Here is a 13,893-nt window from a genome sequence, read left to right on the forward strand (position 1 = left end):
TCAGTGAAGCATTTTGAAAGAAAGGCTAGCAATGGCCACATCTATAAGTCTAGAAGTACAGGTTTCTTTTAAAAAGAATGATGTGCATCCACTACTTCAAAAACCTTTTCTAAGAAAAGGTGAGCAGAAGAAAAGGTCTCTGTAGTTTAATCACTTATCACTGTCTCTCAGATTAAAGAAATCTTTGGGGAACACTGACCCTGTCATGCGGTCCCCCCCAATAGAGCAGAACATAGGAGGTCATTCACATGGCAGGCCTAGTTGCAGAATTCAAAGATCTTGCTCTCTCGACAGCTTCTGCACAACTCCCCTCCACCCAGAAAAGGGCAACCTTCTCCTGATTTGAAGGAGTATTTCCTCCAGTCATAGAACAGGACCTCAATTCGATGAGAGATCTAAAATCACCCCTTACATATGTTGTACCTTTGTTGGGCTGTCCTTTTAACAAAGCGATAGCACATTATTCTCCTGGTTAACTTATACTTAAAATTGTTCTGTTTTATAAAATATAAAAATGTTACAAATAGGTCAGGAAATCACACCTATAGTGTACTATATGTCCATAAAACAATGTAGCTATGTCTAGTTCATTTAATTATTTAAAACATTTATTAATAGGACTTGTGCATGTGACAATAGCTCGAATAGTTGAAAGGAGAAAAAGTAACATGTAGTTTAAATATTTCTAAGCATATCCATTGAAATACAGCAATTCTCACAAATGCATGTTTGTGTTTGTGTGCAAAGAGCTGAATAGACTCACCATTGTTACTTTTTAAATTGTGTAACTGATTGTATTAAATGAATTCAGGAGAAGCTGTGGTACCATAAATGCTTGTCTCCTGTAATCCCATAAATCATAGCCTAACAAGCTGCTTATAGGTCAGAGCAGCTCTGCGGTTCACTTCTCCCTCTGTGTATAATGTAATATTTGATACGATACTTTCCGCTAAGCATCTGAAGACATTTTTGCCATAGGCATGCAATGAGTGAAGAAAACCAGTCATTCACTGTAGCTCACAGTCTCCATCTAGACTTTGCTTCCTATAAGTATTCTAAGCTGATCAGTTAAGCCATAATACCAGGTGCATACAAAATTCTATAAGTAGTGCATGCGTGATGTATATAGCATTTTAATATAAGGAACTAATTATTTTGTTTCTATTTTAATAAATGGCATTTATTAATAAACTCGCTTTGCTTAAAACAGAACTAACTTTCTTTTTTTATAATGCAAATATTTATAAATGGAAAGTAAAATGGTGCATCTATGCAAACTTTCAAATCTGTGATAGCCTTTATTTTATGTCCTCACTACGCTGTCTATTGCATTTACTGTTTAGCGGGAGGTGATGAAGTTAGTACTACCATCTGTGAGAAGTCATGTCATTTTCTCTTTCATTCATTGAGGGACACAGCTCCTAATTCTTCTTAACCAGTGGGTTATACAGGAGTAGGATACTAGGCAGGAAAAAGCTTGACTACGTCTATGGGCAGTCCCAGGGGGTATACACCCACTGTCAGCTATAGGCACTCTGTTTTTTTTTTTTTTTTCTGCCTAGTCAGGAGTAAGGACCTAGTTTCTTGCTGGGATCTCTGGCACTGGCGATTTATTCTTTTTAAATGGAAATTTTTCCTATCTTTGTTATTTTGTTCCTGTGAGAATCTACAATCAATTTCTGGACTGGGCAATGGACTGGATAATCTAGATCCAGAGGCCCCCCCCCCCCCGGACGGGGCTGGCTTGCGATTTAAACATCTTGTGAGGGCGCATACGACCTGGCCTCAGTCTGAGTCACAGCGTTTCTCCTGCCAGACAGCACCCACATTACGATGGAGCGGTGGTATGCCCACCATGTTCCTGGTATGGTAAATAGCTGTCCCCCCTCTACTCCTGGAGGGTTTTGGGTGGACGAGGGCCCCTCCCTGGGTAGGTGGGACCCCTGGGTTCCCCTCCTTTCCCCCAGCGCCTCTAAAATTTCAGTCACTGTGGGTCTTTGGGCCCCCCTCCCTGGGTGAGGTTATGAGCTGGCTTTTGCCACATGCTTTTAAGGGAGGTCTGGTTGGAGTTGCTGCTGAGCGGGTTTTGATGGTGCGCAACGAGGGGTTAAGCAGAGTTCTCTGCCTCCATGTAGGGCAGGGATGTCCTCTGGGCTCCCTGCGGTGGTTGTTGGGCTGGGGGAGCGGATAGCTTAGCATCTGCGGGTACGCGACTCACTCAAAATTTAGGCCTCAGCTTTGTGGCCTACTAGTCGGAAACTACATGAGGCGGCCCCTGTGAGGGTGGCTGAAGCCACTGCCTCCCGTTTGGGCATCCTCCCCTTCCGCTGCCCCTGGGTGGTCGGCTCCACTGGGGCTCCAGTCCAAACGGCTGGGCGCCCACAAACATTTAGGCCGCGGCCTGCAACCTACTAGGCCTTGCAGCCGAGTCGGGCACCTCCATTGGGGGGCGGCCCCAGTGTCTTTAGTTGAAGCCCCCACTCTCCCTTGGGGTATATGCCGGGCTGGGATCTGTGCATTTACGGCTGGGCCTCCACAAAAATGTAGGCCGCGGCCTGCTAGGCCAAGTGGTCAGCTTGGTGCCTCCCTTGGAAGGGGTGGCACTGTGGGGGCGCTTCATTTTTTAATGACAGCCTTGCCACCATTATTGTGTGGGGCACCTGCCCCTTTTAGCGATGCAGGACCATCAGGGTACCATGCCTGCGCGTCCGCATCACGGGGGGGGGGGGGTTCTTTCATATTATGCCCTCTATGGAAGGCTTGGAGGTGATCCCCTTGTTGTTTTTTTTTTTTTTTTTTTTTTTTTTCTTTTTGCGAGGTCCAGTAGGTGGTCCATTCATAGGCCCTTGGTCAGCATCCCATTTGCGGGATCGCAGTTGACGTCCTCCCCTGATTATGTTTTCTGGGTGAGCTTAGTATATAGCGAACCTACTTGGTCTGTGTCCACCCATCCTGAGTGGACAGATAGTGAGGATGATTCCTCTGCTCCTCTCGCCACACACGAAAAGGCGCTGGTGGATGCACTGTTTGTGTCAGTGCATGACACTTTAAAAATGGAGGTTGTGGCTGATGCTGCGTCGGAGGCGCCGGTTCATTTTTGTACCCACAGGCCCTCGAAAGCGGCGAGTGTGTTCCCTTTTCTGCTTACTTTGACAACATTGTCACAAAACAGTGAGGTTGTGCAAAACACAGTGGTTTCTAAGCGCTTTTTGCTTGCGGTATCCTTATGAGGATTAAGGTGGACGGTCCCACCTGTAGTGGATTTTCCGGTTTCCAGGTTAAATAAAGCTACCTTCATTCCAGTTGAGGATTCCCCGGCCTTTAAACATCCAGCTGATAGGAGGGCGGAGGCTCTGGACCACCATATGTTCGCTGTGGCTGGTTCGGCACTTTGGCCGGTATTTACTATTGCCCTGGTGTTGCTCTGACTGAGTGGGCTAAACTTTTAGAGTGGGCTTACCTTTTTAGATCAGTTGGTCCAGGGGCTACAGTTTATCTGTGATATTTGTTGGATGCTGCTCCTTTGATTTCTAGGCTGTCTGTATCAGCAGTGGTCCTTTGGCGTATTATCTAGCTGAAATACTGGTCGGACCAGATTTCTAAGAAGGCCTTACCTAATCTCCCCCTTGTAGGGGATTGCCTGTTTGGAGCTTCCTTGGATGATATTGGTAAGGGTCGCACAAGGGGCGAAGTGTACTCTTCTTCTGCAGCCAGCAGTCCCGTCATAGGCATGGGTAATTCTCCTCAGCTCAGAAGAGATTTTTTTTTGTCCCTCAGGATCTCAAGAGATCAAAAGTCAGGGCCTCCACTGGAGGTTCCAAGAGGACCTGGTCTGGCAAGCCATAAGCGAGCTCCTCCAGACCTGCGGCCAAGACTGCCTCTGCATGAAGGGGCACCCCCACCCATATCTGGGGTGGGGGGATGCCTTTGCTGGTTTCTGGATTTATGGACCTCCCTGATAAAGGACGCGTGGGTCCACAAAGTTATTTGATCAGGCCAACGAGAGCGAGTTCGGGCTTATCCTCCCGAAAGGTTCTTCCCCTCCAACCTGCACTTGTCCCCAGATCACTTAGGGGTCTTTTTGGGGTAGTGCAAGACTTGTGCCTTCATGGGCCGGGTCTGATTTAGGAATGTTTTCAGGGGTTTTTACTCAAACCTCTTTACAGTTCCCAGGAAGGGAGGCAAGGTACGTCCAATTCTGGACCTCAAGGCACTAAATTGCTGGTCCGAGAACAGAAGTTCCGCGTGGAGTCCATTCACATGGTAGTGGCGTCCCTACGTCAGGGGGATTTCTTCTCGCTTCTATTGACATCAAGGACGCCTACCCGCACATTCTCATTTGTGCCGGTCAACAACGTTTCCTCCATTTTGCCGTTTGCGAGGAGCAATATCGGTTTTTGACGCTCCCTGGGTCATCACAAAAGTGTTGCCCTGGTGCAGGCATTGTTTGAGTCAGTGGGGGATCATGGTACTGGGATACCTGGACGGTCTTCTTCTGTGAGTGAAGTCTCCGACTGCTTTGATGGACAACTGGAGATTGCTCTGCAAACTCTGAGGAAATTTGGTTGGAATCTGAACCTTCAGGAGTCTACTTTGGTTCTGTCCATAAAAACTGGACTATCTGAGTCTGACTCTGTACTCAGCCTCAGCCAGAGTGTTACTTTCTCTGGAAAAATTCCAGACATTGCAAGAGGCAATTCAGCTTCTGTTGTTCAGCAGATGGTCATCCCTCTGGGCTTGCATGTGGGTGCTGGGCCTGATGGCGTCCACCTTTGAGGTGGTCTGTTTGCACCGTTCCACACAAGATCTCTGCTAAAGAGATTCTGGTGAAATGGGACAAGGTTTCATGGTCTGTAGAGGTGGCTTCGTTCTCTGGCACTTCGACAGGGAAAATACTTTCTCCCCCCATTCTGGATGGTTGTCACCACGAATGCCAGCCTGTCCAGCTGTCTAGGTGGGGAGGCGTCCTCAGCACAGATGTGCTCAGGGGGACTGGACTCTGGCAGAGTCCAGACTGCCGATTAATGTTCTGGAACTCAGAGTGGTCAGCCTTTGTCTGGCTCATTGGACAAATAGTGTTAGTAACCGGCATTCTAAGGTGGCTGACCAATTCGTTCCAGCCCTCTCAAATCTCTGCCACAACTACTGTGCAGGATCAAAGCAGAAGAGATTCCATCCAGACTAACCTCGCCGGTCTTGGTATGCCGATTGGGTACGGCTGGTCGCTGATGCTCCTTGAGGGTTTCCTCTCAGGGAGGATTTGCTGCCTCAAGGAACGATCTTCTATCCTGCTTTATAGTCACTGGCTCTGATGGCTTAGCTGTTGAACGCCAGGTGCTGAAGGATGGAGGTTTGTCTGCGTCGGTGATTCCTACGCTGTTGAAAGCTATGGAATCTACTTCTATGAAGATCTACCTTTTGTACGTGGAAGATGTACATTGCGTGGTGTGTCTCTTGGGGTTCATCCTCGCTCCTTCCCGGTGGATGGGATCTTAACCTTCCTTTAACAGAGGGTTGAACAGAAATTGACCTTGAGTACCATCAAGGGCCAGGTATCGGTTTTGGCGGTCTTTTTCCAAGACCTTTGGCCTCACACTCCCTGGTGCGTACCTTTCTTCAGGGTGTCCGATATTTGGTTCCTTCAGTGCGGGTTCCCTTGCCGCCCTGGGATCTTAATGTGGTGCTTTCAGCACTACAGAAGCCTCCCTTTATTTGGGAGGTTTCCCCGCTTGCGCTGCCCGGAAGGTGGCCTTTTTTGGTGGCTATCACCTCTGTGTGCAGGGTGTCATAACTGGCAGCGTTATCCTGTCGTTCACCTTATTGGGGTTTCACAAGGATAAGGTGGTGCTTTGCCCCTGTCCGTCATTCCTTCCTAAGGTGGTCTCTGACTGCCATTTAAATGAACACATTGTGTAGCCTTCCCTGTGTCCCAGGCTAAGCATCTGAAGGAAATTACCTTGCTTGCCTTGGATGTGGTCCGGGCAATTAGGGTGTACCTGGCAGCTACAAGTCTTTTAGGAAGTCAGACTCTCTATTTGTGCTCACGGACGGACCTCACAAAGGGTTGTCCGCTTCTTCTGCAACCATTCCAGATGGATCAGACAGGCGGTGGTTCAGGTCGATTGCATCAGGGGTCAGGTTCTTTCTTACCCTATCAAGGAGCACTCTACTAGGGCACTTAGTGTTTCCTGGGCTTTCGTCATCAAGCGTCAGTGACGCAGGTTTGCAAGGCTGCCACCTGGTCGTCTGTGCACACTTTTACAAAATTTTTATATGGATGTGTTATGTGGATGTGTTGGCATCTGCGGATGCTTCTTTTGGCCGCAAAGTTTTGCTGGCTGCTGTTTTAGAGGACCTGGTCCTCTTTAAGGGTGTATTGTTTTTTTCAGGTGAGCTCCATTTGTTTATGCTTGAGCTTCATGTTACCTGGTTGGCTATGGTTAGACTTGGGAATTTTTTTTTTCTCTGCTTTTTTTTTTCAACCCCATGTTTAAAGCGGAGTTCCGGCCACAAAAAAAAATTTCAATGAACATACCCCCGGGACAGTCAGGGCTAGTGCATTCCACAATGGCTAGCCTCTGATCTGTCCCGGTTCGCACTTACCATTTAGAAGAAATACTTTTAAAATTTCTTCTCCAGTGCTGCCATCTCAGGTGTGGGCAGCTTGAAGCCAGCGCGATCCTCTTCCGCGTCCTCTTCCGTCCTCTTTGGTCCCACGATGAACTGCACCGGCCCCGCTGTCACTTCCGGGTCTGCAGCGTCATCCCTGCACAGCTTCTGGGCATGCCCAGAAGCTGTTTAGCAAGGTATGATGCGCCTGCACCGGAACTGACGTCGGGGCCGGTGCAGGCGCATTGATTCCTGGGAGCGAGACGTTCAGTTCCCAGGAATCATTGCAAAGCGGAAGTGACGGCGCGGGCCGTGCGGCCGAGGGAGGAAGTGGAACGAAGGTGAGTATTTATTTTTTTTCTGGAATTACAAGGTAAGTAAAAAAAATCCTAACTACCCATTTCTTTTTCAGGTGAGCTATAGCAAGCGGATGGCCCAAAATTGACTAAGTCGATTTTGTGGCCGGAACTCCGCTTTAACCACTTTACCACTAGAGCATTTTGCTGTCTTACGTCTGGGCCACTTTTTGCGATTCGGCAACTTTAACTGACAGTTGCGCGGTCGTGCGACGCCGTACCCAAACGAAATTGACGTCCTTTTTTTCCCACAAACAGAGCTTTCTTTTGGTGGTATTTGATCACCTGTGCGATTTTTACTTTTTGCGCTATAAACAAAAAAAGAGTGTTTATTTTGAAAAAATAACAATATTTTTCACATTTTTTATATGAAATTCCCCCCAAAAAAGATGTAAAAACCAATTTTTTTTTTAAATTTTTGGCCAATTTGTTTTGTGCTACCCATGTTTGGTAAAAAAAATCTCAATAAGCGTATTTTGATTGGTTTGCGCAAAAGTTATTGCGTTTACTAACAAAGGGAAAGATTTATGTAATTTTTGGTGTTTTTTTTTTTTTTTAACGAGTAATGGCGGCGATCTGCGATTTTTTTTTTTGCGGGACTGCGACATTGCGGCGGACAGATCGGACCCTTGACTGACATTTTTGGGGGTACCAGTGACATTACTGCAGTAATCAGTGCTATAAATATGCACTGTTACTGTAAAAATGACACTGGCAGGGAAGGGGTTAACTTTATTGGAGAGGGAGGGGTTAATGTATGCCTGGTGCTTACTGACGTGTGGGGGGGGGAGGTGACTGAGTGAGACAGGGACAGATCGGATGTCCAGCTATGCTGAACACTCCGATCTGTCACTCCCTGTCACTGAGGAGATCCGCCCGCTTGTGTTTACACAGGCGGGCGGATCTCCACACTAGATCCCCGACGATCGGGGCAGAGCAGCGGCGATCACCGCTGCTCTTCCCCTGGCCCGACTCCCGCTGTGAATGAAAACAGCGGGAGCGCGCCTCCAGCGGCGCGCGAGCGCCGCCTACAGGGGAGGAGTCTGGCGGCGTAGGTCTACGTCGTCAGACGGGAACGAGCCACTTTGCCGCAGTACTATTCCAGTACTCAGCGGTAAAGTGGTTAACACTGCTTTGGGACGTCCCAGTGGCAAGAAGAATCAGGAGCTGTGTCTGTCAATGAATGAAAGAGAAAATGGGATTTTTGACTAACCATAAAATCCATTTCTCCGTTTTATTGACTGACAAGCACCCACCCCTCTGTGGAGTTGGCTATCTTCTGACACTGCTTGTAACAAAACTGAGTGCCTATAGTGGAGAGTGGGTGTATACCCCCTGGAACTGCACATAGGCATAGTCAAACTTTTTCCTGCCTAGTGTCCTACTCATGTAGGGGGCAGTAAAACCCAATGGTTAAGAAGGATCAGGAGCTGTGTCCGTCAATGAACATCAGAGAAATTGATTTTACGGTAAGTCAAAAATCCCATTATTCTCCTCCAGGGAAAAATGTCATTGTTTGTCAAGAATGGGTGTCTAATAGAGAGGATAGAGGATCACCACCCTAATCCTCCCTCTATCCTGCTCTAGTTTGTTCGTTTTTAAAATGCAACTAACAGAAGGCAGGGCAGGGAGAAGCCACATTCTTTTGTACCATGATGGTCTCTGCGCCATGTTCAAATGTATAAGCGTAATGATATGCTAAGAGGGAGGTGTGGAAAGCCTATAAAACACTGAGCTGTGGAGATAGACGTGGCCAAGCCAAGACCTCATAGACAAGCCTATGTCTTCCCACTGTGTGCACTGCAGCTAGAAAACCTTCTGAGAAGCCCATAGGATGCAGTTTTGCAAGCATGCATTCATTCACTATATTAACTTGGAATTTGCATAAAAAAGACAGTAATGTCGAGTGTTTGCATTTAAAGTAAAAAATACATTTTAGTTCTGTTTTACTTGTACTAAAGTCACATTATTAGATGCAGTAAGTTAATGCTGAAAAAATATTGAAGGAAATCACAGATTGGATGTGATTTTAGTAACTCTGTAGCGAGCAACCTGATGGCTAAAGACACAGTTAAAAAAAGTGTGAAAGATTTACTTGTGAAATGATTCACAGTTCTGTTTTCTCCATTTTCTGCAGTTGAGGTGATCAGTGCAACTTGGTCAGGGGCTATTGATTTAGACAGTGAAGAAGCATTACCATGCTGATGAGGTTATCACCTGATATTTCAACTTGTCACTTTGCAATGCATTAAACTCCTGCAGTGAAGAAAAAAATTCAGGCTTTTTTTCTAACATATTTAAAAATACATCTATTTATAATTTTTCATTTTTTTTTTATCCAAATGCTGCAGCCTCTAACATTGGTGAATACATTCTCACCATAAAAAATATATATATATATATACTGCTCAAAAAAATTAAAGGTACACTTTTGAAAACACATCAGATCTTAATGAGGAATATTATCATGCTGCATATCTATACTGATATGGACTGGATAATGTGTTAGGAACAAAAGGATGCCACATCATTGGATGGAAATTACAATTATCAACCTACAAAGGGCTTAATTCAAAGACCCCCCACCTGCTTGTATGACAACATCTGGGCATGCTCCTTATGAGACAACATATGGTGTCCTGGGGCATTTCCTTCCAAATCTGTACTAGGGCATCACTGAGCTCCTGAACAGATGGAGGTGCAACCTGGCAGCGTTGAATGGATCCAAACATAATGTCCCAGAGGTGTTCTATTGGATTTAGGTCAGGCGAGCATGGGGGCCATTCAATGGTATCAGTTCCTTTATCCTCCAGAGACTGGCTGCATACTCTCGCCACATGAGGCCGGGCATTGGGTAGTCATGCAACAGGAGGAACCCACTGCACCAGTGTAGGGTCTGATAATGGATCCAAGGATTTCACGCTGATACCTAATGGCAGTCAGGGTGCCATTGTCTAGCTTGTAGAGGTCTCTGCATCCCTCTATAAATATGCCTCCCCAGACCATCACTGACCCACCACCAAGCCAGTCATGCTGAATGATTTTACAGGCAGCGTAACATTCTCAGTGGCTTCTCCAGACCCTTTTACGTCTGTCACGTGTGCTCAGGGTGAATATACACTCATCTGTGGAAAGCACAGGGTGCCAGTGGCGGACCTGCCAATTCTGGTGTTCAATGGCAAATGTCAATCAAGCTTCACAGTGCTAGCAGTGAGCACAGGGCCCACTGGAGGATGTCGGGCCCCTTAGGCCACCCTCATGAAGTCTGTTTCTGATTGTTTAGTCAGAGACAGTCACACCAGTGACCTGCTGGAGGTCATTTTGTAGTACTCTGGCAGTGCTCATCCTGTTCCTCCTTGCACAAAGGAGCAGATACCGGTAATGCTGGTAGGTTAAGGACCTTCTACAGCCCTTACCAGCTCTCCTAGAGTAACTGCCTGTCCCCTGGAATCCCCTCCATGCTCTTGAGACTGTGCTTGGAGACACAGCAAACCTTCTGGCAATGGCACATATTGATGTGTCATCCTGGCAGAGTTGGACTGCCTGTGCAACCTCTATGGGGTCCACGTATCACCTCATGCTACCAGTAGTGACACTGACCCTAGCCAAATGCAAAACTAGTGAAAAACAGTCAGAAATGATGAGTAGGGAAAAAAAGACAGAGGCCTCAACCTGTAAAACCATTCCTGTTTTGGGAGTTGTCTCATTGTTGCCCATCTAGTGCACCTGTTGTTAATTTCATTAACACCAAAGCAGCTGAAACTGATTAACAACCCCCTCTGCTACTTAACTGACCAAATCATCCCAGGAGTTTAATTGACTTGATGCTATACTCTGACTAAAAAGTGTTCCTTTAATTTTTTTGAGCAGTGTACATATATTGTTTTTTTTAATTAATGCATACCTGGTTTAAATGGTCTTTTACTCTTAAATTTCAGCCTGTAGTTTAAAGTCATTGTAAGGTATGTGAATTCCTTAACGAGAAACCATTGTATTTGGGGGGGGGTCAGGCATAGCAGCTGCACCAACTCTAATGTTGCTTGGACATGAAGCATCAGTGTCGGGCTCCTGGAAATACAGCAATAGCGGTCTTCTGGGAGTGCAATTAAACTGTCAGATGTAAATAATAGAGATAAAGCCCGGGAGAGATCATGCAGTTCATAGTTTGCCTTTACATTTTACAGAGGAGTTAAATTCCTGGAATTCAGATTTAACATTTGATTTATTTCTAAGTATCTTTAACATATCTTAAAGTGATGTAGGTTTGTAGCAAATTGTGTTTGTAGAAGCAACAGATATAAAAGTATTTTTTTCATTTTTTAGGATGTCCAACTAACTAGTTGATCCAGGGAGTGTCCGATTGCTTCTCTGGGGGTCAAGAAGGAATTTTTTCCCCTGCTGGAGCAAATTGGATCATTCTTTTTGGGGTTTTTTTGCCTTCCTCTGGATCAACTATGGGCTTGGGATTGTATGATATATATATATATTTTTTTTTTTTGTTCCCTTTTTTATAGGTTGAACTAGATAGACTTGTGTTTTTTTTTTCTTGCTGCGGTGATTCCCTTGCAACAACTAAGTGTACAAAGTCGCCAGCACTTTAAATAAATAATTTGGTTCACTGCTTTATTATAAAAGCCTCTTGCCACAAGATTGATGACACCATTTAGCAGTCACATGATGATTTTACACTAATGTGGTGAAAAATAAATATTCAGAGTACTAGTGACTATCTCTTCAGTGGCACCATTCATTGTATTGTTTAGAGCAGTGGTCCTCAACTCCGGGCCTCAGGGCCCGCTAACAGGCCAGATTTTAAGTATTACCTTGGGGAGATGCAGACTAGAGTACCTCAATCACTGAGCAGCAAATTATATCACCTGGGATGTATTTCAGTTATCTTGCAAACCTGGCCTGTTAGTGGGCCCTAAGGACCAGGGTTGAGGACCACTGGTTTAGAGCACCCACCATCTTGGTGAGGTCACAGGTTGTTGGCAGTGCAGCTCACTCATGGACTATTTGCCCTTACAACATGTTCTATGCTTTTCTTTTACTGCCCTGTTCCTAGATGTCCATCATGCTGTCCATCAACTGTAAGCTTCTTACTGGGCTTTGCCAAGCACCTCACGCTGAAAGACCATTAACTGTTCTTCCAATGACAGATGAAGAAAATGTCTTCTAAAAGGTTATGTTTGCTGGCCCTGTCTAGCCTTGGCCTCTAAACAGTGACAACAGGTCTTCCCTGCTGCTTTTTTCAATGATATATAGGTCTGTGTCCCACTAGCAAAACTATTTATACAGACAGGAGTATGAAAACCCAATAAACAGCTTTCTTATGCAGCCCTAATTTAAAGGGACTTGGGTTTCTACGCTTATGTTTAAATTATATAAACATCCATGTGAATGCACTCTGCAGACATCCTTTGACTCTTGGAGGATTAACACAGTTTATAGGAATATTCGACCTGATAGAATGATTTTTTTTTTAAGGTGGTGTTTGATTGGAGGTCTCTGTCTGGGTGTAAATGTGTCCTTGACCATCCTAACCATCACCTATTCTTTCCAAAAATCTGCAACTTTGGGAAAACCTAGTATCTATAAATTCCTTTACTAAGCATGTCCTATCTTTTGTTTCTGCAGTTCACATAACCCACTAGGCAGCAAGGCTTTCAGAATATTTGCAGTCATCTGAAACTGTTGGGAAGAAGCACTTGGAAAGCTCCGCAATCAAGGAGTAACTGTTTCAAAGTTTGTATAAAGATATATTGTTCTTGTACAGAATATAGTACCTATTTTAATATAATACGGTATGTATGTGGATCCTAGAATATTTTGGCAGAATGAAACACGGAAAAGACTAATGTATTTTTTTAATTCCTGCTGTAATTTGTCCCTTGTCAGCATTCAAGCTATATGGTTCCACTTGTGCTGTAAAAACTATATCTTTACATAAAAATATATTTATTGCCACCGTTGGTGAGGAATACTTCATCAACAGATAATGCAATAATACTGAAAATTATGTGGGTTTCCTTTCAGGCATAGATACATTTTTACATTAATAACCAGTGCTTCTGCTGCGGTTTCTTTATCAATTTTCTATTTCCTATATTTGTCTCATGCTAATAGAGCATGGCAAGAGTCACTGATGAAAGACAAATATGAAACCTAATTGCTGGGCAGCTGCTATCCGCTATAGAATACCCAAATTAACTGTGGAAATTGTGAATATGGTCAATACATCTTAGTATTATTGCTTTGTTCAATTGATACAGAAAGTTTTATAACTTTTGAAGGATAGGCCTGAAATATCCAGTTGCTACAAGTTACTTTTTTGCCTTACATTTTAACCACTTAAGCCCCGGAAGATTTTACCCCCTTCCTGACCAGGGGGTATTTTGCCATTTGGCACTGCATGACTTTAACGGACAATTGCGCAGTCGTGCGATGCTGTACCCAAATGAAATGGATGTCCTTTTTTTCCCACAAACAGAGCTTTCTTTTGGTGGTATTTGATCACCTGTGCAATTTTTTTTGATCATGCGCTATAAACAAAAAAAGAGCGACAATTTTGCAAAAATAACAATATTTTTCACATTTTTTCACATGAAATTCCCCCCCCCCCCCCCCAAAAATGTAAAAATCAACATTTTTTAACATTTTAGGCCAATTTTTCTGCTACCTATGTTTGGTAAAAAAAATTGCAATAAACGCATTTTGATTGGTTTGCGCAAAAGTTATTGCGTTTACTAACTAAGGGAAAGATTTTTGTCATTTTTATTTTTTATTTTTTTAACGAGTAATGGCGGCGATCTGCGACATTGCGGCGGACAGATCGGACCCTTGACTGACATTTTGGACACTTTCGGGGGTACCAGTGACATTACTACAGTAATCAGTGCTATACATATGCACTGTTACTGTAAAAATG

The 13,893-nt window shown here is 44.7% G+C and overlaps 1 protein-coding gene across 1 annotated transcript in view; it reads left to right on the forward strand.

The window, feature by feature from the left end:
• Positions 1-13,306, forward strand: part of CRISPLD1 (cysteine rich secretory protein LCCL domain containing 1) — a 139,475-nt gene extending 126,169 nt beyond the window's left edge. The window contains exon 14 of the mRNA XM_082259671.1: positions 12,603-13,306. Coding sequence (XP_082115797.1) covers positions 12,603-12,654 — 52 coding nt within the window. The 3' untranslated portion in view covers positions 12,655-13,306. The remainder of the gene's footprint in view (positions 1-12,602) is intronic.
• The last annotated feature ends 587 nt before the right edge of the window (positions 13,307-13,893 follow it).

The sequence above is a fragment of the Pelophylax lessonae genome, assembly GCF_965119305.1.
Source record: "Pelophylax lessonae genome assembly, chromosome: 5".
Classification (NCBI taxonomy): domain Eukaryota; kingdom Metazoa; phylum Chordata; class Amphibia; order Anura; family Ranidae; genus Pelophylax; species Pelophylax lessonae.